The sequence below is a fragment of the Hemibagrus wyckioides genome, linkage group LG27 (genome assembly GCF_019097595.1).
Source record: "Hemibagrus wyckioides isolate EC202008001 linkage group LG27, SWU_Hwy_1.0, whole genome shotgun sequence".
Lineage (NCBI taxonomy): Eukaryota > Metazoa > Chordata > Actinopteri > Siluriformes > Bagridae > Hemibagrus > Hemibagrus wyckioides.
The window spans coordinates 14750809-14774536 of NC_080736.1; the positions used below are offsets into that span (position 1 = coordinate 14750809).

General features: G+C 37.7%; 1 protein-coding gene across 2 annotated transcripts; it reads left to right on the forward strand.

The window, feature by feature from the left end:
• The first annotated feature begins 1153 nt into the window (after nucleotides 1–1153).
• Nucleotides 1154–23473, forward strand: LOC131347795 (cytoplasmic tyrosine-protein kinase BMX-like). Of its 2 annotated transcripts, XM_058382177.1 has the most exons (25): nucleotides 1154–1283; nucleotides 1952–2114; nucleotides 2296–2400; nucleotides 3047–3128; nucleotides 3251–3370; nucleotides 3599–3660; nucleotides 3749–3930; nucleotides 4608–4661; nucleotides 6387–6449; nucleotides 8158–8196; nucleotides 8352–8406; nucleotides 8867–8946; nucleotides 9083–9210; nucleotides 9457–9519; nucleotides 12503–12674; nucleotides 13844–14060; nucleotides 14980–15044; nucleotides 15149–15267; nucleotides 16554–16711; nucleotides 18150–18256; nucleotides 18377–18473; nucleotides 20294–20657; nucleotides 20994–21122; nucleotides 21684–21823; nucleotides 22732–23473. In XM_058382177.1, the coding sequence occupies exons 2-25, from the start codon at nucleotides 1974–1976 to the stop codon at nucleotides 22954–22956; spliced, it is 2967 nt and encodes a 988-aa protein (XP_058238160.1). In that variant the 5' UTR covers nucleotides 1154–1283; nucleotides 1952–1973; the 3' UTR covers nucleotides 22957–23473. The 2 variants fall into 2 exon arrangements, with proteins under 2 accessions (XP_058238160.1, XP_058238161.1); XM_058382178.1 differs by lacking the exons at nucleotides 20994–21122; nucleotides 21684–21823; nucleotides 22732–23473 and adding an exon at nucleotides 20765–20985.
• The last annotated feature ends 255 nt before the right edge of the window (nucleotides 23474–23728 follow it).

Sequence of the window (23728 nt, forward strand, 5' to 3'; positions counted from 1 at the left end):
CAGCTGCCATGGACCTCTTCCCACCAGTATGTTTAGACTTGCCCAAGTACTAGTGAGACTCATCTGTTCCCAATCACACACACATACACACCCTACATAAACAAAAGACTCTTTGATAATTAATAATCAGCGTATTTTTTCCAGACTTACTAAGCCTTTTTTTCACATGTACTGATATTCTGTTTTTAAATCTCACTTTGCTTCCTGGTAATTTGCCTGTGATTCACTCCTGTCTGCTGTTTGCCTCACTTTCTTCCCGTCCCTTTTAACGATATTGCATCATGTTGTGGCAAAGTTGCATTGAAATTTTCAACTGCATGTGCATCATTTTCCAATTTTTTTTCCTTCAGTGTAGCAGCATGAAAGAGTTGTTACCTCACATGGCTTTCTCTCTCTTTTTTTAAGGAAACTACAAAAAAGTACTGCTGCTTGTCCTATTACCAAGAACCCTTGGCCTCTGTCATAAGTCTGAATGTTGAAGAACTTCCAGAAATGATGTATAAATGGTTGTGTACAGAAAACATTAACAAATACACACAACTTTTACAGCGAGGCCTGATGTTAAACAGACTGCCTTATCACCCTGATTTAGATTATTATCTTTCATTCATTAATGAATGACATTAGGGTTTTTTGGAATGTCCATGAGACAAGATTACTTTCATGGATATTTGCTCACCAGCTTCTCTTTTATTAATTCAATTACACAAGACAAGCACAGCTTATCATTTTGTAGAGAAACTGGAACACATGAATTACTGAAGACTTTCCCATTACAAAGCATCATGACTGTTACAAAGCACTGACACAAGAGACTCCTTCTAGAAATGTTACATAAGACCTCACCCGATTAATGACTTCTCATTTCTCATTTGTTAACACTTTTATTATTAGTCTTAGATTAATGAGGAGCATCTGTGTTTGAGCTGTTACTACAGAAACAATAATGTATTGGAACAAATCTATTTTTCTGTTGTTGTCTGTGAAAGTCTCATCTTACTGATTTACCCAAACGTACACTGGTGTGCCACTAAAATAGGATATTCAATTACTACAATGTGCAGGTGAAACAGGTAGCTATGAGCTTTAGACAAAGGCCAGTCTGTGTTTCCTTTGAGTGGTGTCAGGGCCATGCAAATAGGTTAGGCAAACACCAGCCTCATGCCACACTGGAGTCTTTGTGATCCTGCACCTTCTCTAAGCAGTTATCAGAAAAACGAATCCATCAGACACGTTGAATTTGCAGCTGAGAAGCCAGACGGATCGTTCTTCTGCCTGTAAAGGTAGCTATATATCGTTTTTTTTTAATGAATAATAAATGTAATGATATTAAAGTGGTAGGATTTAAAGTGTAACTTACCACAAGATGATACAAGTTATAAAGCGTAGTGTTGGGGGGAAGCTCTAGGTTAATATTATTATTACCTTTGAATATTATTGCACTTCCTGCACCATCCAGTCAATTGTTCAGCACCACAAAAAAAAGGTATATAAATATAGTCCAGTTTTCCTGTCCAGTCTCATTTTCCCTGATTACAAGGTTATAATAAACAAATTACATGTGTGTTTCTGGATTTTTTTATTTTTTGGAATATACTGTAGAAAAGGTCCATAAATAGGGTTAATAATCTTATACAGAAAATGTGAAATATTAGATATATAAAAGTGATTATATTCAAGATATTTTATTTTGTTTTAGATAGTAGAGATGAAAAATGCAGAAATGTACAGAATATAGTGCAGTTGATATGATGTTTTCATTACATCTTGTTAAGACATGACGCTTTTTATTGTTATAAAAATTAGATAATTAAAATGTAATTTTAATTAGATTATATGAGTGTTTTTTTGTGCTTTGAGTTTGACTGCTCCATGCAGTAGTCATCATTCCCTTATCCGTTTAAAGTGTGTGTGTGTGTGTGTGTTTATGTGTTCTTTGGTGATTGTGTAGTGCCTGTACCAAAGTGGCTCAGATGAGTGAAGTCAAAATCATTAAGGAAGGCGTCCTGCTGAAGATGTCCCAGCAGAAAAAGAAAATATTTCCTAGGAACTATAAAGAGCGCCTTTTCATCCTGACCAGCCAGACCCTGATTTACTATGAACAGGAAAAAGGGGTAGGCTTTTTCCCATCCAGGTTTACATACAAGATACTCATTTACATTTTCTGATTACTGACATATGATATCGTCTATAGATTATTCTGTGTAAAGAATTTGAATGGTAACAGAAAGCTTAAAAACAGACAACTTTGGTCACATGTTGTTGCTGTATGTGTTGTAATTTTATTTTTCTCAGAATAAGAGGAGAAAAAAAGGGTCAATTCTGACAGATAGAATCTACTGGGTGGAAAAAGTCGAGCCAGAGAAGAATGCGCCAGTAGAAAGAAAGTTCCCCTTTCAGGTTTCGTTCCACACACACACACACACACACAAAATCTGTGTCATAAAGAAGTGAAATGACATGAAAAGAGGTTGTTTACTCGAAAGGCTATTTTGACTAGTGTTCTTACAAGTGACTGTAAGTGAATTGCATCATTGCAACGTCTTTTCACATGTTCACAGTTTTCACTTCCTTTTATTATCATATAAGGTCACATACTACATATACACCTCAGCCTGTGGAAACTCTTAGGATATCACTGTAGCTAAATTGCCAAAAGAAAAAGGATGTTTCATTGTTTAACATTACTTTAAGAAACCCTAAATATATACAGTATCTCCAAAACAAGTCTATCTCACTTTAATTTTATCTAGAACAAATACTTTAAAGTATGGTGGTTATTAGGGTAGTGGTGGCTCCAGTGGTTAAGGTTCTGGGTTGTTGATCAGAAGGTCATGGTACAAACCCCAGCACTGCAAAGCTGCCACTGTTGGGCAATTGAGAACCCTCTCTGCTCCAGGGGCACTGTATCATATCTGCCCTTGTTCTCTGACCCCAACTTCCTCAGCTGCGATATGCGAAAATATTTCCACTGTGCTATAATGTATGTGTGGCGATAATAAAGGCTTTTTCTTAAACAGAACACTAATTAATCCTTTCCTATTAGATTGCATATGATGAAAGCATCCTGTACATGTTCGCAAAGGATGATACAGATAGAATGGACTGGTTAGAGGCGATGATGCAAGGCAAGATGTTCTCTTAATTTTTGCTGATGTAAAGTGTGACTAAGAACACGCTCAGATCACTGTTTATATCTTTATTATATATTATATTATACATTATAAAATGTGTGTGTGTTTGTATACAGTCATACAGGGAAATGATAAGCTCTCTGCAAAGTACCACAAAGGATTTTGGGTAGACGGAGTATTCCTGTGCTGTGGCCAGGCCGTAAGGAATGCCCCAGGCTGCTGTGACTGGCACAAAGGTGTGTGGTGTTGTTTTTTTTTTACCATTAGGTGTTTGTCTTTTGTATTTAGGTGTGGCACTTCATAGCATTGCTGTAAATGCACCTCAGTGACCTCAGCTTTCAGGTGTTTCTCTAGGAAGGTAAAACTCAAAATGGTCTGTTTAAAAAAACTGTGTTGTAGAGTTTGTAAAAAGGTGTTCACTGAATAAAAAGCAACATAGCTGATGCTCAATTGTTGAATTGCAGAATCATTGAAGCTCAGAGCATCTTCTCGAAATATTACGTTACCTCCTGTGCCATCTGCAAAGGTGAGAAGAAAATTTATACCCTTTCATAATGATTATGTTGTTGTTGATGATGATGGGTTTGGATCAGTGTAACAGTGCATCTTTACAGCTCCGAGAGAGAACCCATCTTCCTCCCATCCCAGAAGATGAAGGCAATGCCTGTGTGGAGGTTGTGGCTCTGTATGACTACACTGCCAAGAAGCCTGGAGAGCTAAGTGTAGTAAAGGGAATCCGATATGTCTCTCTGGAAAAGATGTCGGGTGACTGGTGGAAAATCAGAGACATGACTGGGTAAAAGATTATAATTCTCTCAAGTGGTAATAAGAAGAGAATCATATTTCAGGTAGACTGATACGACTAAGCTAGACTGCTAATACAGAAAATACAAGCAGGAGTCAAATTAAAACAACAAAAACTAGAGAAACAATTCTACACACTGTTGTTTAGTTAACTAGCTCATTAGTCTCAAAGAACACAGTATTTGTTGCTAAGAACTGCTGAAAGTTTAAGATCTGTAAGAGGAGCTTGTTTTTAAGCTAGCTAGTTAGCAAATGTTAGGCATCTTGCTAGCATCTTTCACAGTGAAAAGAAAACTCACGGCAGAATGATTACTCCTATGCAGGAGAAAGGCAGTAATTCTCATGTTTGTGTTTCTTTTGACCTGTGATTAATAAGATAAAATAGAAGTGGGTTTTAAAAAGAAAATATCTTCCAGCTGTGTAAAAACACCACAAGAGGAGTCCCAAATATTATCTTATTTATGCTAATATTGTTGGTAAAATCTATAGCTGTTAAATCAACCCCCCCACCCCACCCCCCAAAAAAAATGTTTAATGTCGTTTCCTTTGTGCTTTGTAATTAACTTTTAATATCGCAAATTTGTAGGAAAATGTTTTGAGAAAAAAGCTTGTTCAAGATTATCCTTTTTTCTTTCTTTTTTAAAAATTTTTATTTTTATTTTTTATTAGTTCGGAAGGACTCGTCCCTTCTAATTACATAGAGGAAGTGAATACAGATGACAGGTAAATCAGTTAAAACACAATCTATTGCTGCTAATGCAAGAAACTATATATATATATATATATATACGTATATATATATATATATATATATATATATATATATATATATATATATATATATATATATATATAAACAGGGGTACAGGGGTTGGACAATGAAACTGAAACACTGGCCAATTTAGTGTTGGAGGATTCATGGCTAAATTTGACCAGCCTGGTGGCCAATCTTCATTGATTGCACATTCCACCAGTAACAGCAGAGTGTGAAGGTTTAATTAGCAGAGTAATAGCACAGTTTTGCTTAAAATATTGCAATGCACACAACATTATGGGTGACATATCAGAGTTCAAAAGAGGACAAATTGTTGGTGCACGTCTCGCTGGAGCATCTGTGACTAAGACAGCAAGTCTTTGTGATGTATCAAGAGCCACAGTATCCAGGGTAATGTCAGCATACCACCAAGAAGGACGAACCACATCCAACAGGAGTAACTGTGGACGCAAGAGGAAGCTGTCTGAAAGGGATGTCCGGGTGCTAACCCGGATTGTATCCAAAAAACATAAAACCACAGCTGCCCAACTCACTGCAGAATTAAATGTGCACCTCAACTCTCCTGTTTCCACCAAAACTGTCCATCGGGAGCTCCACAGGGTCAATGTACATGGCCAGGCTGCTATAGCCAAACCTTTGGTCACTCATGCCAATGCCAAACGAAAATCTTGGGATGTGAAACGTATTGTTCTCTGATGAGTCCACCTTCACCGTCTTTCCCACATCCGGGAGAGTTACGGTGTGGAGAAGCCCCAAAGAAGAGTACCACCCAGACTGTTGCATGCCCAAAGTGAAGCATGGGGCTGGATCAGTGATGGTTTGGGCTGCAATATCATGGCATTCCCTAGGCCCAATACTTGTGCTAGATGGGCGCGTCACTGCCAAGGACTACCGAACCATTCTGGAGAACCATGTGCACCCAATGGTTCAAACATTGTATCCTGAAGGCGGTGCCGTGTATCAGGATGATAATTCACCAATACACACAGCAAGACTGGTGACAGAGTGGTTTGATGAACATGAAAGTGAAGCTGAACATCTCCCATGGCCTGCACAGTCACCAGATCTAAATATTATTGAGCCACTTTGGGGTGTTTTGGAGGAGCGAGTCAGGAAACGTTTTCCTCCACCAGCATCACGTAGTGACCTGGCCACTATTCTGCAAGAAGAATGGCTCAAAATCCCTCTGGCCACTGTGCAGGACTTGTATCTGTCATTCCCAAGACGAATTGATGCTGTATTGGCCGCAAAAGGAGGCTCTACACCATACTAATGAATTATTGTGGTCTAAAACCAGGCGTTTCAGTTTCATTGTCCAACCCCTGCATATATATATATATACACATATATATATATATATATATATATATATATATATATATATGTTTATATATATATATATATATATGTATATATATATATGTATATATCTATATATATATATATATATATATATATATATATATATATATATATAAATAAAATATAAATATATATATAAATAAAACAAATGATAATATCTGTCCCAAATGACCAAACATGCCATTTGTAAAGCAGTCAATTTAGACAACCCCTTTTTTTCCTGGAAAAATGGAATTTCCTTATACCAGGTGTAAAATTAAAAATATGTACTTTATTCTGTGAAATATCATACATAAAATAAAATATTACAGAGAGGAGAAGCAGGAAACGTCAAGAATGTCCAAGAAGAAGAAAGCCAGCACATTAAAATCACAGTGAGTCTTTGATTTTTTTCCCCCATGTTGTTATCTTTTTGTCCATCAGAGGGCAACAGATTTCATTTGTGTTGCGCTATAAGTTAAATTAAAAGTAGCAGTGCAGATATGAAACACAGTTCATGAAACAGTGGATTTCACCATATTTACATGTGCAAACTAGCAGTAAATAATAAATATGAAGTACCCTAAGAGTCTAGAACAAAGTGCTAATAGTTGTAATAGTGCAGTGTGAGAGTGTTATCACCTGTCACACACAGGTGAACTATTGTATAATGTTATTGTGAATGGTATGAATGATCTCCTGTAGCATTCTCTGTGACAACGAATCTGAACAAGTCTTTTGAAGAATTAGCTCCGCTGACTCTGTTGTGTATTGTAGCATGGGTGAGACGGATTGCCCATGATTGAGAGCAGTTTGTTCAGTGACCTCCCGTTCCTCACTGACTCAGATGTCTCCAGTTTGTGTCCAGTGATAGATCCAGACTTGCAAATTATCTTGTTAATCGTGCTGGCATCCCTGGCACTGATGCTGTCCCCCCAGCAGACCACAACCACAACAGTAAATGGCACTCGCCACCACAGACTGGTAGAAAATCTCCAGCATCTTGTTACAAACATTGAAAGATCTGAGCTTCCTCAGACAATAGAGTCTGCTCATTCTCTGGTTGTATACAGCATCAGAGTGGGTCCTCCAGTCCAGTCTGTCGTATAAGTGTACACCCATTTACTTGTGGTTGTCAACAATTCCAACCTCCTATCCCATGATGGTTATGGGCTCAAAGTTTTAGTCCTCCTAAAGTCTAACATCATTCTCTAGTATTCATCACATTTGGGAGTAATTCCTAGTGCTTCAGTCCACAAAGTTAGCCTAGTTATTCTGACTCCTGTCCATCCCTAATACACCCCACCACTGCAGTGTCGTCAGAAAACATCTGCAGGTGGCATGATTCAGAAATGTACTGAAAGTCTGATATGTATAGAGTGAACAAAAATGGAGACAGGACAGTCCCGTGAGGTGCTCCTCTGTTACCGACCACTGGGGCCTATCAGACAGGTAGTCAGCAAACCAAGAGATGGTAGATGAGATGACACCCATTCTAAGCAGCTTCTCACTCAGCAGAAATAGTTGGATGTTATTGAAGGCACTAGAAAAATAAATAAAATCATCCAGGTAGGAGTGAGCATGCTGCAGCAGATAGATTACAGCATCACTGACACCCACATGAGGCTGGTAAGCAAACTAGAGTGGGTCCAGTGCAGGTTTCACCTAAGGGGCCGGGTGAAACCTTCTATTCTCTCCAACACCTCCATGACATGTTACATCAAAGCAACTGGTCTGTAGACTCTGAGGCCAGATGGGGTGGCTTTCTTAGGTATCGGTACTAGACAAGATGTTTTCCAAAGCACTGGTACCCATTCCTGCATCAGATTTCAGGATACCAGACAGCAGGGCTTAAGAACCCTGGGACTAATACCATCAGGGCTTGCAGCCTTGCTTTGATGCTTTGGAAGTCTCTCCAGCTGTCTTCTCACCTGGTTGGCCGTCACAGTCAAGTAAGAGGAAGTGATCAGTCACGTAAGACAGTACTAATTTACGCTACATAGGTATTTATAGATAAAGGTTTCAGTAGGACATGTTTTTTTGAAAGCATTACACAAAGAAATCTAATGTAAACAAGAAATAAACATGTTTTTTCATTTCCAGCTTGAGCTGCTCTGTTGAAGACGACATAGAAAACTATCCGTGAGTTTTATTCACTCATATTTATATAAAAAATAATTAATTAAAAAAATAACTTCTAGTACAAATATCTCCAAGTGAAACAGAAAAAAGCATTAGGTTAGTGTGCTTTCAGCTAATTTGGATTTAACTTGGTTTATTGACTCTAACTCATCCAGCTGGTATGTGGGAAACATGTCCCGAGTGAAGACTGAGCAGCTGCTACGCGAGAAGGTGAGAGTTCCCATCTTTTCCTACTTTTATCAGTTGACTCTCATGTACCCTTATCAGCCACTTTAATAGGAACACCTCTACCCCCTGCTCATCCATGCTATCAGCCAATCACAATACATGCAGGTAATATTCAGAGCAAAAATCAGAATTTTGGGGGAGACAGTGACTGTGGCATGTAACAGAAAAGATGGTTTGAGGATTTTAGTTAATGGTAGAGAGGCCAGAGAAGACTAGACCGGTTTGAGGTGACAGGAAAAAGCAGAAAAGCATCTAAGAATGCATAGCAGTACAACAGCAGAAGACCACTTCAGTATCCACTCACTTGATTTCCATGAAATGGAAATCATACCTATTCTGTAGTAAGAGTCACTGCGATCAGCTTTTTTTTTCACCGTTCTGACTTTTCATGTGAACATGAACCTGAAACATGAAATCTCATGTTCCTTTTTTTCCTTCTTAGGGTAAAGAAGGATCCTTCGTAGTCAGAGATTCCAGTCAAAAAGGAGTATACACAGTGTCTCTGTTTAGTCGGGCACTAGAGTGAGTACAAATGAAACTTTTTTTATTTTATCTCTTGCTTAATGGGGATCTAAAAATCCCCCCATGTAGACATGAAGCTTTGACCTCATCCTGTAGTCATCGCTTTTCCTAAGTTCACACCTGCAAATGTTTCCAGTGAGGTGAATGGAACTGTACGGCATTATCTCATTAACGTCAACGCAGACGGGCTGTATTATTTGGCAGAAAACCACCTTTTTGAGTCCATTCCCCAGATGATAGAATATCATCAACACAATGGAGCAGGTGTGGGACATTTCTTGAACTATTTACACAGACATCCACACTGGAAATTATGTACATATTAAACATACACAATAGATTTCACTTCTTAATATTAATAATTATAGAATGAATCACATTAGATGAGTAAATTCTTCACATGATTCACATAGTTCTTTTGTATTTGTCCTGGAAACTGTTACATAATTGATATTTCATCTGTCACTCCCTCACTGTGTGTATTTGAGTATGTGTGTGTGTTTATTTAAGGCCTGCTTACAAGACTGCGACTTCCTGCTAGAGAAACCAGTCCCACACCACAGACTGCACAGGGTGAGATACATAACACACATAACACACACACACGTGGACAAAACTGTTGTTACCCTTCCACTAAAGAAAGAAAAATCCACAATGCTCATTTGAAACTAACTAAAATCATTTGATACTGACAAAAGTAATAAATAAAAATTTACTGAAAATTGACTAATGAAAATCAGTCATTGCTTTTGAATTGTGGTTCAGCAGAAGCATTTAAAAACACAAACTAATGAAACAGGCCTGGACAAAAATGATGGTACCCTTAACTTAATATTTTGTTGCACAACCTTTTGAGGCAATCATGAAGCGATTTATGTCTCCTGATCCTGATCCTACGGATCCTGGGTTCTCACTGCCATGGCCCGGTTTCGATTCCCAGGCAGGGGCGCTAACCCAGCCACTGAAGAGTGAACTGTCAGTGCTGGTCCTGAGCCCGGATTAAAAGGGAGGATTGCCTCAGGAAGGGCATCCGGCGTAAAACCTGTGAAACACGCGGACCAACTGATCTGCTGTGGCGACCCCAAACAGGGGGCAGCCGAAAGAACAACAACATCACTGCAATGAAATGATTTCTGTAACTCTTAATGAGACTTCTGCACCTGCCCACAGGTATTTTGGACCAATGCTTATGAGCAACCTCTCCAGCTATCTCAGATTTAAATGGTGTCTTCTCCACACTGCATGTTTCAGCTCTTCCCACAGATGTTCAATAGGATTTAGATCAAGGCTTATAGAAGGCCACTTCAAAGTAGTCCAATGTTTTGTTCTTAGCCATTCTTGGGTGTTTTTAGCTGTGTGGGTTATTATCCTGTTGAAGGACCCATGACCTGCAACTGAGACTAAGCTTTCTGACACTAGGCAACACATTTTACTCCAGAATGCCTTGATAGCCTTGAGATATCATTGTGCCTTGCACAGATTCAAGACTGTGCCAGATGAAGCAAAGCAGCCGCAGAACATAACCAAGCCTCCTCCATGTTTCACAGTAGCTACAGTGTTCTTTTTTATTGTGTGTTTAATTTTTGTGTCTGTGAACATAGAGCTTATGTGACTTGCCAAAAGGCTCCAGTTTTGTCTCATCTGTCCAAAGGATATTCTTCCAGAAGCTTTGTGGCTTGTTAATATGCATTTTGGCAAATCCCAGTCTAGCTTTTTAATGATTTGCTTTCAACAGTATCTTCCATTAAGTCCACTCTGGCTCAAACAGCAATGGATGGTGACCTGACACAGATGGACCTTGACCTTGGAGTTGACTGGGCTCTTTAAGTTACCATTCATATTATCTGTCTTTTCAATTTTCCTCTTGGGGCCACATGCAGAGAGGTTGGCTACGGTCCTATGGACCTTCAACTTCTGAATAATATGTGCAACTTTAGTCACAGGAACATCAAGCTGCTTGGAGATGGTCTTATAGCCTTTACCTTTAACATGCTTGTCTATAATTTTACTTGTAATCTCCTGAGACAACTCTCTCCTTAGTTTTCTGTGGTTCATGTTCAGTGCGATGCACACCATGATACCAAACAGCACAGTAACTACTTTTCACGCTTTAAATAGGCAGACTGACTGATTACAAGTTTGAAGACACCAGTTTCACATGTCCCTATGGTCAAAATATTTTCAATGTTCTCCAGGGGCACCATCATTTTTGTCCAGGCCAGTTTCATTAATTTGTTTTTTAAAGGCTTCTGTTGAACCATAAAGCAATGTCTGATTTTTATTAGTCAGTTTTCAGTACATTTTTAAGTTAATTCAGTGACCATTGTGGGTTTGTCTTTCTTTAATGGAAGGGTACCAACAATTTTGTCCAAGTGTGTACACTATAATCCTGGTTTGTAAAACATACCGCCACAAATGTAGAGATGATTCTGAAAACTTTGGGAAGTATATTCCTAAAATCTTTCTTGTCACTCGATAACATCACCTGTATGCTGCTGCTGTAAACATAAAGACTGTTCATTGCTTATCTCAGGACCAATGAGAGCTGGCAACATGAGCACCAGTAAGTGTTGGTGACTAGATTTGGGCGTGTCCACATTAGTGATGCAACAAAGTTTAGAAATCTTGAAGAAATATGAGCGACTCGGTGCAGACAATAGGGAGTGAAGACAGTAGAGGGTATGCGTCTCCTTCATCTCCTATTTGATGCAGATAGACACTGCTGAATTTTACACACAAGTGCCAAATCTCCCTCCAGAAAATTTTATTTTAGCAGCAAGAAAGTTGAATGCCAGTTGCACCACCACTGAGAACCATTATTACTTTGGCAACCAGTAGTAGGAACGCCTACTGACTTTTTTCTGATAATTGACAAATTAAAATTATAATTATATATACATTTACATTTAGGTTTTTGGCATTTGGCAGATGCTCTTATCCATAGTGACGTACAAGAGTGTTTTGAAGTCTCTATCAAAGAATACATTGACACTGGTTCAATAGGTCACAGACTTGGGATACCATCAGCATAAAAACTGTTGGGAGCAGTAGGGTGGTGTGGGAGAACTTAGGCTGGTTTAAAAAAAAGTCACGAGGCTGCACTTTGGATCATTTGCATTGGACGAATTGCATTCAGAGGTAGACCTGCCAGGAGAGAGTGACAGTAGTCCAGTCTTGGAATGACAAGAGACTGAACAAGCACCTGAGCAGCCTGTGTAGATATAAATGGCTGAATCCTTCTGATGTTGTACAGATGAAACTGACATGAGAATGTGACATTAGTAACATGGGAGGAAAAGGACAGAGAGTTGTTCAAATATATTGCAAGATCCTGGGTTGGGGACAAATCACCTGGGATGACCAGCAGTTCAGTTTTGCTGGGATTGAGTTTCAGCTGGTGAGCCATCATCCACAATGTAAGGTCTCCCAGACACGCTGAGATCCGAGGAGAAGCCATGGGAAGGGAAGGAGAAGATTAGCAACAACAATAGAGCTGCATGGTATGTTCAGCATGACTTTAATTTTGTGTGTGTGCGTGTGTTTTGATTGCATTCAGGCATGTGGGAGCTGAGTCGGAAAGACGTGCGTGTGGTGAAAGAGCTCGGCAGCGGCCAGTTCGGAGTGGTCCAGCTCGGTGTGTGGAAGGGTGAACACCAGGTGGCCATTAAGATGGTGAAAGAGGGCTGCATGTCTTCTGACGAATTTATTGAGGAAGCCCAGATCATGATGTAGGTTTCTCTCATGCTCGTGTTACCTCTTCCACTTCCCTTTTTAAATGCTGACTGATTGTAAAAGTGGTAAAAATCCAGGCCAGTTCAGTTAGTATTTGTGATTGTGGTTTAGGAAATTTGTTCCTGTTCTTATTCAATATTCAATATTGTGCTCATAGATATTTGAAAATTTCATTCTCAAATATTATTTAAAAAAAAAATCATTTTCTCAACCTTTATAGCTCTTGTTTTACAGTGGTTACTGTGTCAACTCAGATCCCAGCAGTCCGGTTTTATTAGCAGGTGCAAGCGTGTTTGTGCTCATGGTTAAAAAGCAATATAAAAGTCGTAAAATTAGGCACAGTAGTAAAGGGAAGAACAGGAGTAGGAAACAAATCTTAGAATAACCCCCACATTTGATTTCCTGCGTGGCTTGTTTGCTTATATTCACTAGAGTCATCATTAATTCCAGGAAAATTTACGCAGATGTCACTTATGGTGAGATTTCGGACATTTTTTTTTTCTCAACCACCAGCCCACATGTGAGAAACAGATGTAAGCAGGCAGAAAGCAACTGCTTTAATAAAGCTCTGAAAACAAAAGTTAATACTGGCAGCAAATGTCAAGGATTTTTTTCCTTTAAACGAGATCACGTGTTGTGTGAGAAAAAGAAATATGACGGATAGAGCAATGGTTTCTCTTGTGAGTAAAGTAAAAAAAAAAAGATTTACGACATGTTGAAAATATTTCACTGCTCGTATTCCAATATTGCAATATAACCTAAAAACCCAACCTGACTGTTGTTGGGACATTTGCTTGTACATGACACGATACCCTATGTGAGTGACGTAGATGCAACCTGTCTAGTCATAGAAACAGCTTCTTTCTCTTTATTTCATTTATTTATTTATTTTAACTGAAAGTAATGTGGTAAGTGACAGGCATAGATTAGTAGGATTAAAGCTTAAATGTGAAAGATTTAGTCATGTTAATAATCTGGCATTCCTTCTGAGTATAATAATAAACCATACTGTGTGTGTGTGTGTGAGGTGACAGTATATTCCAATCCAATGCAAGCCCCATGCCTGTTTGTATTTAACATAATATAAATGTAATACTTTGACCACCACTATTTAACACAGTCTGCATCTGTAATACAGTGTCTGTGTGTCACTCTTGTCTGAAAGGAAACTCAGGCATCCTAAACTTGTGAGGCTCTATGGTGTGTGTACCGAGTGCTTTCCCATCTACATCGTGACGGAGTTCATGAGTAACGGCTGCCTGCTGGAGTACCTGAGGCAGCATGGGAAAGAGCTGCAGCCTCAGCGTCTCCTCAGCATGTGCCTGGATGTGTGTGAGGCCATGGCTTATCTCGAGGATCAGCAGTTCATTCACAGAGATCTAGTAAGAGCACAAATGCATTTTGTGTTCCTGCTGTCATTTTACATCTACAGCAACAGACATTTCTCTCTTTTCTCACCACTCAGCGAAACAACAAATGAAAATGGCTGCTTGTAGTAATAAAAGGGAACTAACTTGAACAAGTTCCACAACAGTAAATATAACCATAAGCACAACATTATAGGCCGCATCACACCACGCTGTGATTATTTTCCTGCTGTATAAAACACCCCTCCTTAGTTCACCTATCCATCCATCCATCCATTTTCTGAATCATTTGTCCTCACAGAGACCCTGGAGTTGATCCCAGGGGACTTGTGGGACACCCTAGACAGAATGTTAGTCCATCACATGGCACATACACACACACACTCTCACACTGCAGACAATTTATTGATGCCTGCGGAGGAAGCCATAAACTTCCAAAGCACAGGAACCCCAATCTCGGAGGCTATGACACAACACTGCTAACCTCTAAGCCACCATGCCTTTTTAATTAATATTAATATATTTTAGAACTTTGCAGCTAAAGTGGTGTTAAGAAATTACAACCAACACATTCAGAAGGAGGCAAGACGTTGGCTTAGTGGTTAGCACGTTCGCCTCACATCTCCTGGGTTCAAGTCTTGCTCCTGCTCACTGTTTGTGTGGAGTTTGCATGTTCTCCCCGTGCTTGGTGGGTTTCCTCCCACAGTCCAAAAACATGCTTCTAGGCTGATTGGAGTCCCTGTGTTGTGTGCGTGTGCCCTGTGATGGGTTGGCATTCCGTCCAGGGTGTATCCTGCCTTGATGCCCGATGACACCTGAGATAGGCACAGGCTTCCTGTGACCTGAGTATAGATTGGATAAGGGGTACAGACAGACCTTCAGAAGGTTGCATCTTTTATGCAGTTTCACATTTTTTCCTTCATTTTCATTACAGGCTGCAAGGAACTGTTTGGTTGACGAAGACCTATCTGTCAAAGTGTCTGACTTTGGAATGGCAAGGTGATGCCCGCATACAGTACACACACTAAACAAAGCATGTTTTGCATGTTTATGTGTTTGCTTTGATTTATTGTATGGGGTTTCTTCCTCCATGTGTGCTGTAGATATGTCCTGGATGATCAGTACACCAGTTCTGTAGGTACAAAATTTCCTGTGAAGTGGTCCGCCCCTGAAGTTTTGAACTACACCAGATTTAGCAGCAAGTCCGATGTGTGGGCGTTTGGTTTGTCTTTCACTTACTACATCTTCCATTATGCTTAGCATACTTTCTTGCTACACAAAAAATAGTTGATTCTCACTACAGAATTTATCCACAGGGTTACACGCCTACGAAAGGCTTTAGCCACCAAATGTTACTGTGTGCAATATCTTTCCAATTTGTAAATGATTAACAATTTATGGTTTATTAAGAGCCAACATAGAGCATTTTAGTCATCCATGTAAACCACAAATATCACTCTTAATATCAGTATAGTTATCTAAACTGAAATAATACTGATAGAATTAAAGGTAAAAGAGTAATAGTTTTAGCCAGAGCAGAGACTTTTTGCTATGTACTTTTATTTACAATGTTTAGAAATGTTTCTTTTTTGTCTTAGAAGAAAACGTTCTATATAGACACAATTTTAAGGTTTCATTCAAATGAACCCTATAGGTTCCCTTTTTTATCCTTTTTATGGGTGAATTCATTCAAAACTTATTGAGTATTTTCTTGTTATAAAAATAGAATAATAATTGTGTGAAAAATGAAAATATTACAATATATACAATACAATACAATATAATATAATATATTTATTTTAAAAAAATATTTATTAAATATATATATAAGCAAGTAAAGGGTGTATAAATACTGGGGTTTTTTTTAGAAAATGAAAAACAAACAATACACATCAGGGTTTTTTTGCTTTTTCATTGTTTAAAATTTTATTTATGAAGATGCTTTACGTGGAGTTCGTCGTTACATATTATATAGTAATCAAACCATTTCTCTCCTTTAGATTCTTAAATGCAGAATTTCAGTAACATGCCTCATAACCCAAACACATAATACCTGAAAATAACTGAAATCAGCTTCCAAGACGAGTAAAGATTCATTTTCCAGAAATTTACCATTAGCTACAGACTTTCCATCGATTCCTCCATGTTTTCTTATTGACACGCCCCTAACTCAGAAACTTGGAGCTCCAGTTGTAAATACTGTATGAGGTTGCGGTGTCGTTCATGTGCCTTCAACTCGTAAATACAACTTGTTCGACAGTAGCTGAAGTCTATATTACTTTACTCTATCGGCTTTGTGGACATGTAATGTTGAACATTTCTTATGTTCTAATCATTAAAGGGCGAATCTTGTCAAATTTTGACTAATTTTTCCCTTTTTTTAAATTGTGACAACCACTGCTAGCTACTATTTAAACAAGAAAACTACTTGTACCCCTGAATTTGTTAATGATTGATGATGATGATGATGATGATGATGATGATAATGAAGCTGATTTTGTTGTGTAGGGGTGCTGATGTGGGAGGTGTACAGTCTGGGTAAGCAGCCCTATGAGCACTATGATAACACACGTGTAACTGAAAGAGTGATGCAGGGTCATCGCCTGTATAGACCCCAACTGGCTACAGATCAGATCTACCAAGTAATGAAATCATGTTGGCATGAGGTAAACCTTTCTCTTCACATATCACTCCATATCACTTCATCTCTCACTCTCTCTCTCTCTCTCTCTCTCTCACACCTCACACACACACACACACACACACATGCATACATCCTATTGCCATATCTGAATTCTAATAACACTGAGACCAAAGACATTTCTCAAGCGTGTGACTTTTACATGTGGTGATCTCTTATCTACTTTCACTTTCCTAATTCCTTTTTTGCCTTAGTACACAATATTTACCTCTTTCTCTCTCTTTCACTCTCTCTCTCTTTCTCTCTCTCTCTCTCACACACACACACACACACTCTTTCCAAATAAAAATAATCTTTAACTGAAAATATGCAAACCTAAATGCTAAAAGACGTGTCATTCTCTTATTCTCTTTTCACAGTTTCCGGAGGAGAGGCCCAAATTTCATCAGCTTTTTAATGATATCAGTGCTCTTATAGATAATAAACAATAACACGACTCAATAAATTCTGCTCTGCTGACACTGTCAACACTGCTGTAATGTAACTTGTATTTGTATATTTCTGTAATTAAACAAAAATCCTCTTCAGCCACAATCACCTCTTTAAACAAAGAGTAGCACTATTTTTTAGAGACCACTGACATCTAAAGAGTGTAGTGACAGTGACATATTTCCTGTTTACACAGAACAACTTAACCGCTCTGTTCACTAGAACGTCACACTAAAATTAGTTTGTGGTTGTACTTCATATACTTATGGACACTTCTGATAAAAGTGACAATAGTGTTTCCACAAAAAAAAAAAATATATATATATATATATATATATATATATATATATAATTTTTTTTTTTTTTTTTTTTGTGAGAGAATGTATGTAATCTAATTTATTTTAAAAAAGGAACTATGAATCTGAATAAAATCTGAATAAATCCTCTGAGTGACCACACACAAACTCTTACTACTTACATCCTTATTTTGCATGCCTCCCCTTTTATTCAAGGGTTCAACACTTTCCTCCCCCTTGCTTGGCTTCTTCCTTTTCGTTGACTAAACATATTGTTTTATGGCTGCTTCTTCCTCATGCGGCTTCAATCCACTTCCTTCTTTTGTTTTTGAGTGTGATCTCAGTCCAGTGAGATCATATGTGACAATAAGAGATGCCCATCCCACTTTCCACACTTTATATCATGACAAATTACCTTGCTTGCTGTCAGAGTCATTACTTTCTGCCAAGATAACAACATGGAACAGGTACATCTCTCTCTCTCTCTCTCTCTCTCTCTCTCTCTCAATCTCATTAAGATAAAGGTTATTTCTTTGGAGCAAGACTTTGAAATGATGTCAGTTGTTTAAAACAGATATTTCTATTTCTCTCTGATTAAGTTGATAAAGGTTATTCCAATGGTTTATTTTAAAAAAATAACTTTGTCTAACTGGATTTGATTTCCATTTATTTTTCTAGGAGACATTTCTCTCTGGTGGTGTTTCCTTGCTTCACACCGTGGTCAATGGCAAACACTCTTATGAAGTGGGAAAAGTTTTGACCAGTAAGCCAAGTGATTTTGGCAGGTAATAAAAGACCATTTTATTGTTTCTTAATGTGATTATGACATTATTTACCTATTAATGATTAACAGTGTAGCAAACAGATTAACAGATGCAGTGTTTTCTGCCTCTTTCATTCTATAGGAAAGGAGACAAGCTGCTGAAGATAGACGATGTCGAAACTCAGTGTTTGCCTCCAAAGATGTTTGCTAGGATGCTAAGCTCAGGGTCGCCAATCCTGGTAAGTAGTTTCTCTCTTTCACACACACACACACAGCCCGAGTAACGCTTCACTCAGGCATTTATACGTTAAACTGTTTCATAGTCACAACCATTCACACACCCACACACTCCTAATGATCTCATTCATTAAATTATCTTACAAAACAAAGTAGTGATTCAAGCCAACTTTATGAATCAGCTTCCATTCCAGTAATACATATTTACACATTATTTAGTTCATCGACAGTCTACAGCAAGTATATATAAAAGGAAAAAAAATAAATAAATAATTCAGTACAGTCGTTTCTGGTCAAATTTAGGTAGAAAAATGAACAGATTCTAACTTCATTTATAATATAGGTTTTTTGGAAGCGAGTCATGAACAAAAGAAAATGTTGTAAGGGTCACTGAAAATCCTTTTTTCCATGAAGACTCTAGATCAGAGCCTTAAGTCTTTAGTTTTTAAGAGTCTTGAACTCGAATGAAGTGAACAAAAAAGTGCATTTCTGCAGGTGAGTGTATTTACAGGAAATGAGGTAGAAATGAGGTAGAACCAGAATATGTATAGTGCTGAGTCCTTAGTGCTGAATAATAGGCAGAATTATATACAACAATTGTATATAATACAATAATTGTATATATTATTGTATATAATTCTGCCTATTATTCAGCACTACGGATTATGGACTCAGGACTAATGAGCTTGTATGGGTCTATATATATATATCATTCAACCTCATTTCCTGTATTTCAAGGTTTTCATGCATGCATCTGTCACTCACTTTTTTATTCACTTCCCTTGAGTCATTGAATGAAGTAGTAAAGAAACTGTCTCCTGAACCATGTACAAGTACAATATCTACTCTATTACTTTCGACCACTGATTATCTAATGGATTTATAATATCTTCTGTAATTACTGACGATATGAACATGATATATGAACAAGTGCAATCAAGAGTTTTTATGATGTTCCCATCTTTGGCTAGCATCTATGGGAAAGGACAGAGGAAATGAGAGATGTATTTGTTTGTGGTAGTGGTAGCAATAGGTGGATTTTGTCAGTTTAAAAACAAGAAGTGGGCCTGACTGATGAGATTTGTTTCCCTTAATTATTCCCCATACATCTCCCTGTTTGTTTTCTTTGATGATGATTTGGTCCCAGTACCATTTCATTTTTTGAAGTATATTGCTCCAATATGACTTCTGATATATCTCTGGGCTTCTGAGGAGTTGGAAGTGGGAAGGGGGATGATTGTAATTAGTTCATTGTGCATTGGTCTTACTATAGTTCCTGCTGCTTTCAGGTCATCCTTTCATGTCAATCATGTAACTATTGCATTTTCTCATCCTTCCTTATTTGAGAGAGTGTTGTGAAATCTTGCATGCACACTTATCTAGAGATAATTAGTGAACTTTCCACATGCATACTATCAAAACACCTGTAAAGTATTTCAAGTATATCTGGTGGCTCTGAAGCTTTTTTCCATTCGAGTGTTCCTTAATAATTTTTGAAATTTTTTTCTTCTTTACCTCCACCATGATTGATAGTTCTTGTGAAATGGCCTTTTTTATGTCTAATGACTATAATTTGAACATGATTAATTTCCAAGTAAACTTCCTGATTTATGTTCCCATATGAACCTTTATGTTCATGAATACAGTACAAACTTTTCATGTTCATTTTTACAATATGAATGTAAAATTGATGTGAATGTATGCACTCCTGGATGTATGTTAAATGACAAAAAGTGTCTGAATATTTATTTTCCCTCACTGTATTGTAACCACTTGTTGATATCAGGCTTGTTGAGGATATCATTGCGTTTCATGTTTGCAGACGATGCACAGGGCAAGTACTGATGATGATAAAGAGAAGAAATGCCCAGTGTCTGGTGACATGAGGCCCTACCACAAGGAAGATATTAGTTTATATTTCAGTCTCGACATGGTTCAAGAAACATGTCTGAATGAAGAAGACAAAAATCCACAAGTGCCAGAAGAGTTTGAATGGGAGAGAAGGGAGAAGAAAGGTGATTTTTTGACTGATGAGGAAATGCTGCTTGTGTCTATGACTAACACAAGTGTAGCGATTGTGCAATCAAGAGGATGCAGTGAACAAAACCCATGCAGCAGTTGTGGTGGTAAAGGATGCACCCTCAATGACTTTGTTGTGGCCAGTCAGCAGAGTACAATCTCATCAGGTGAGGTCTAAAGAAAAGTTTTCTTGCAGTTTTAGTTGTTGTTGTTGTAGTAAAATGATGAGAATGTTCAGATTCATTTAGTTCTGTTTGGGATGTGTTTACACCAGTGACCTAACCATGACTACTGTAACAAGAACAACCAAACACAGCAAGACAAGATTGCACCATATAGCCACAGTCATTCTACATTTCTGTAAAAAAAAAATTCTTTAAAACATTAACACATCAACACATTTTGAAACTTGTTGAAACATTTCTGCAACCATATGCTGTTCTAATACAGTTTATATTCCAGTGTACGTATGTATAGTGCTCTTTCAACTTCTGTTTCTTCAGTTTGCACAGAATATATTCAAAAGAATTTTGAAAGAGGTCAAGTGTTGATCCAGAGTTTACTGCAGCAAAACATCTGTCCTGAAAATATTTCAAAAAAAGCACTGCCTCACAAAAATAAATCCACCACAGGTGAGTCCAGGATCAAATTACAAATAACAAATTACTGCCTGGCTAATAAGTATGAAAAATACACCATATTGCCAAAAGAATATGGACATGTGACTCACACATGGTGACTCAGACTTGGTTTGCAGACTTAGTCTAAGTTTCAAAGTCATCCCAGGGGTATTCAGTGAGGTAACAATCATATATGTATGGTCAACATATTTTTTCTTAGAGGAGCTCACTTTGTATACAGAAGCATTGTCATACCCAGAACACATTTCCAATAAAGATTGTTGCACCTCTTTATGCTACAACATACAAAGACTTTCTTGTATGCTTCAAACTATTTGGCAACACTTTGGCAAAGGCCCACAAATGGGTCCAATGTTCATGTGTCCACATACTTTTGGTCATATTTATGAAAATGTGCTAAGTTCAGGGCTTCACTGGAACTGCCAGGAGTAAACATAATATTTTAACAAACCATTCTATGCCAGTGAGAAAGTATTCTTATTAATTAGATATTGGTTATACTTTCTTTAGTGAATATCACATTTTAAAGAATGCATATTTCTTTTCTTACAGCGAAGATCACAATTTACTACTATTTGTCAAATGCACAAGATGATTTTGATAAAGGTGTTCCTGTTGTTTTGAACTTCAGTGGTTCAACCACCTATCTTAAATGCATTTGTATGGGAAGCACACCAGTTTTGACTTTGGAGGTAAGAATGAATCCAGTCAGTAATCCAAAAATGTAGTGAAACATTAAAATAAAACATTTCCAAGTTGTTAAAGATTTGAACTACTTCTTGTTCATAAGTGGTCAAGAGTGTCTGTGAGAAAGGGAGAGATTTCTTAAGAGAGTCTGAGAAATGTTGTGAGTTTGCTCAAGAGTGTCTGCAAGAGTGGGAATTGGGGATTAGTCACTTGTCTACGAGAGTGGGTATGTTTAATCAGGATTGTCTTCAGCATTATACAGAATTGGTCATGTGCCTTCAGCATTTAGACACCTAGGAGACTACTATAATTAATCAGGAGTGACTAGGGAGGGGAGGGGTTAGTCAAGAGTTTCTGTGAGAGCAGGTAGAAGTGGTCACAAGTGTCTGAAAGAATGGGTGAGATCAATCAAAAGTGACTGCTGGGGGTGATGGGATTGGTCAAGGTCAGCAATAGGCAGATTTGGCCATATACAGACAGCATATGGACACGAATTGATCAAGAGTGTCTAACAAAGGGAGCAGGATTAGTTAAAAGTGTCTTTGAGAATGGGCAGGACCAGTCAAGAGTATCCACAGAGGGAGTGGGATTGGTCAAGAGTGCCTGCAATCAAGCAAGATTAATCAAGAGTGTCTACTGTGATGTGTGGGATTGGTCATGAGAGTCATCCACCCACCGCTAGATTTCATGATAGTGTATAAATATTTCACATCATGCTAACTGTTAAGTAGTCTTGAAGACATATTCTAATTCATCTGAGGGCCTTCTTTAGTGTATTAGTTATGTTTTCTGAATGGAGAATCATGGAATATTCTAACAAAGTGCAGATTGTTCTATATTAACACAAGATTGAGATTTGTTATTGACATAAGAACTGCAATAAGAATAAGAAAGTGTTGATTTTCTGTTTCAGTGCTGTGACAAAAGCAAGCTGCAGTCTATCTATAAGAATGACCCCAGTGCATGGCCTTTTGTCTTCTACCTGAAAACTACAAAGGACAACTATCGTCGCTTCGAGTCTGCCACGTACAGTGGTTGGTTCATCCACACAAAACCTTCTGGCATGTTGTGCATGGACAAAGGAACAAATTACAGCGAGAGTAACTTCTATGTCATCATCCACGTAGGAAATGAATAAAAACATTTAAAAAAAACATTCGAACCCATAAACCTATGGGAATTCAATATCATCAACATAAGCATATCTTTTTTAATTACATTTTTCTCTCATTCTAGTCACATAAAATGATACTCGTGCTAATAAAAGTTATCCTTGCTTTTGTAACTATTAGTCATACGAAACATTTTTGATCAACAATAAATGGCTATTTTTACTTCAAGCTGATGTACAAATTTTAACTGCAATTGCAGTATTAAGTAAATATGCATCATATCACAATTTACTGATTTTTATACTTTTCACATTATTTTTTATATAGTATGTGAGATTCTTTGCTACATCATCTGCAAAAAATGTATTTGGTACAAATGTTATTAAGTTTAAGTGTTTGCAGTTCCTGAATGTTTCCTATAAAGTTTAGAAATGTTGCATTAGTGCTGTTGTGCTTAAATGTCATTTTTTTAAAAATGTTTTTACACCATTATCTATACTGGCATTGAATATACATTGAATAATATGTTCATCTGTTCACATTGTTGTTAATGACTTTCACAATAAAAATGCAGAGGTTTGTTTGCAATTTTGTTCAGTTATTATTTCTTATTACATTTTTCTCCTTTTTTGTTAGAGGATTTTCAGGGTTTTTTCATTGAATTCAAATTTAGTTTACTTTTCTCCTTAAGAACTGTGAAGAATTTAATGGCACCTAACTGGAGCAGCATTTGTTGTGGTAGACTCACTGCGTATGACCTCATACTAAAGATCAAAAAAGGGTTACTATGGAATTTTA

Coding starts and splice junctions, on each gene's coding strand:
- LOC131347795 (XM_058382177.1), top strand. CDS start 1,974: ATGAGTGAAGTCAAAATCATTAAGGAAGGCGTCCTGCTGAAGATGTCC. Junction 9,211..9,456: donor TCATCAACACAATGGAGCAG/GTGTGGGACATT, acceptor TGTTTATTTAAG/GCCTGCTTACAAGACTGCGA. Junction 9,520..12,502: donor CACACCACAGACTGCACAGG/GTGAGATACATA, acceptor GATTGCATTCAG/GCATGTGGGAGCTGAGTCGG.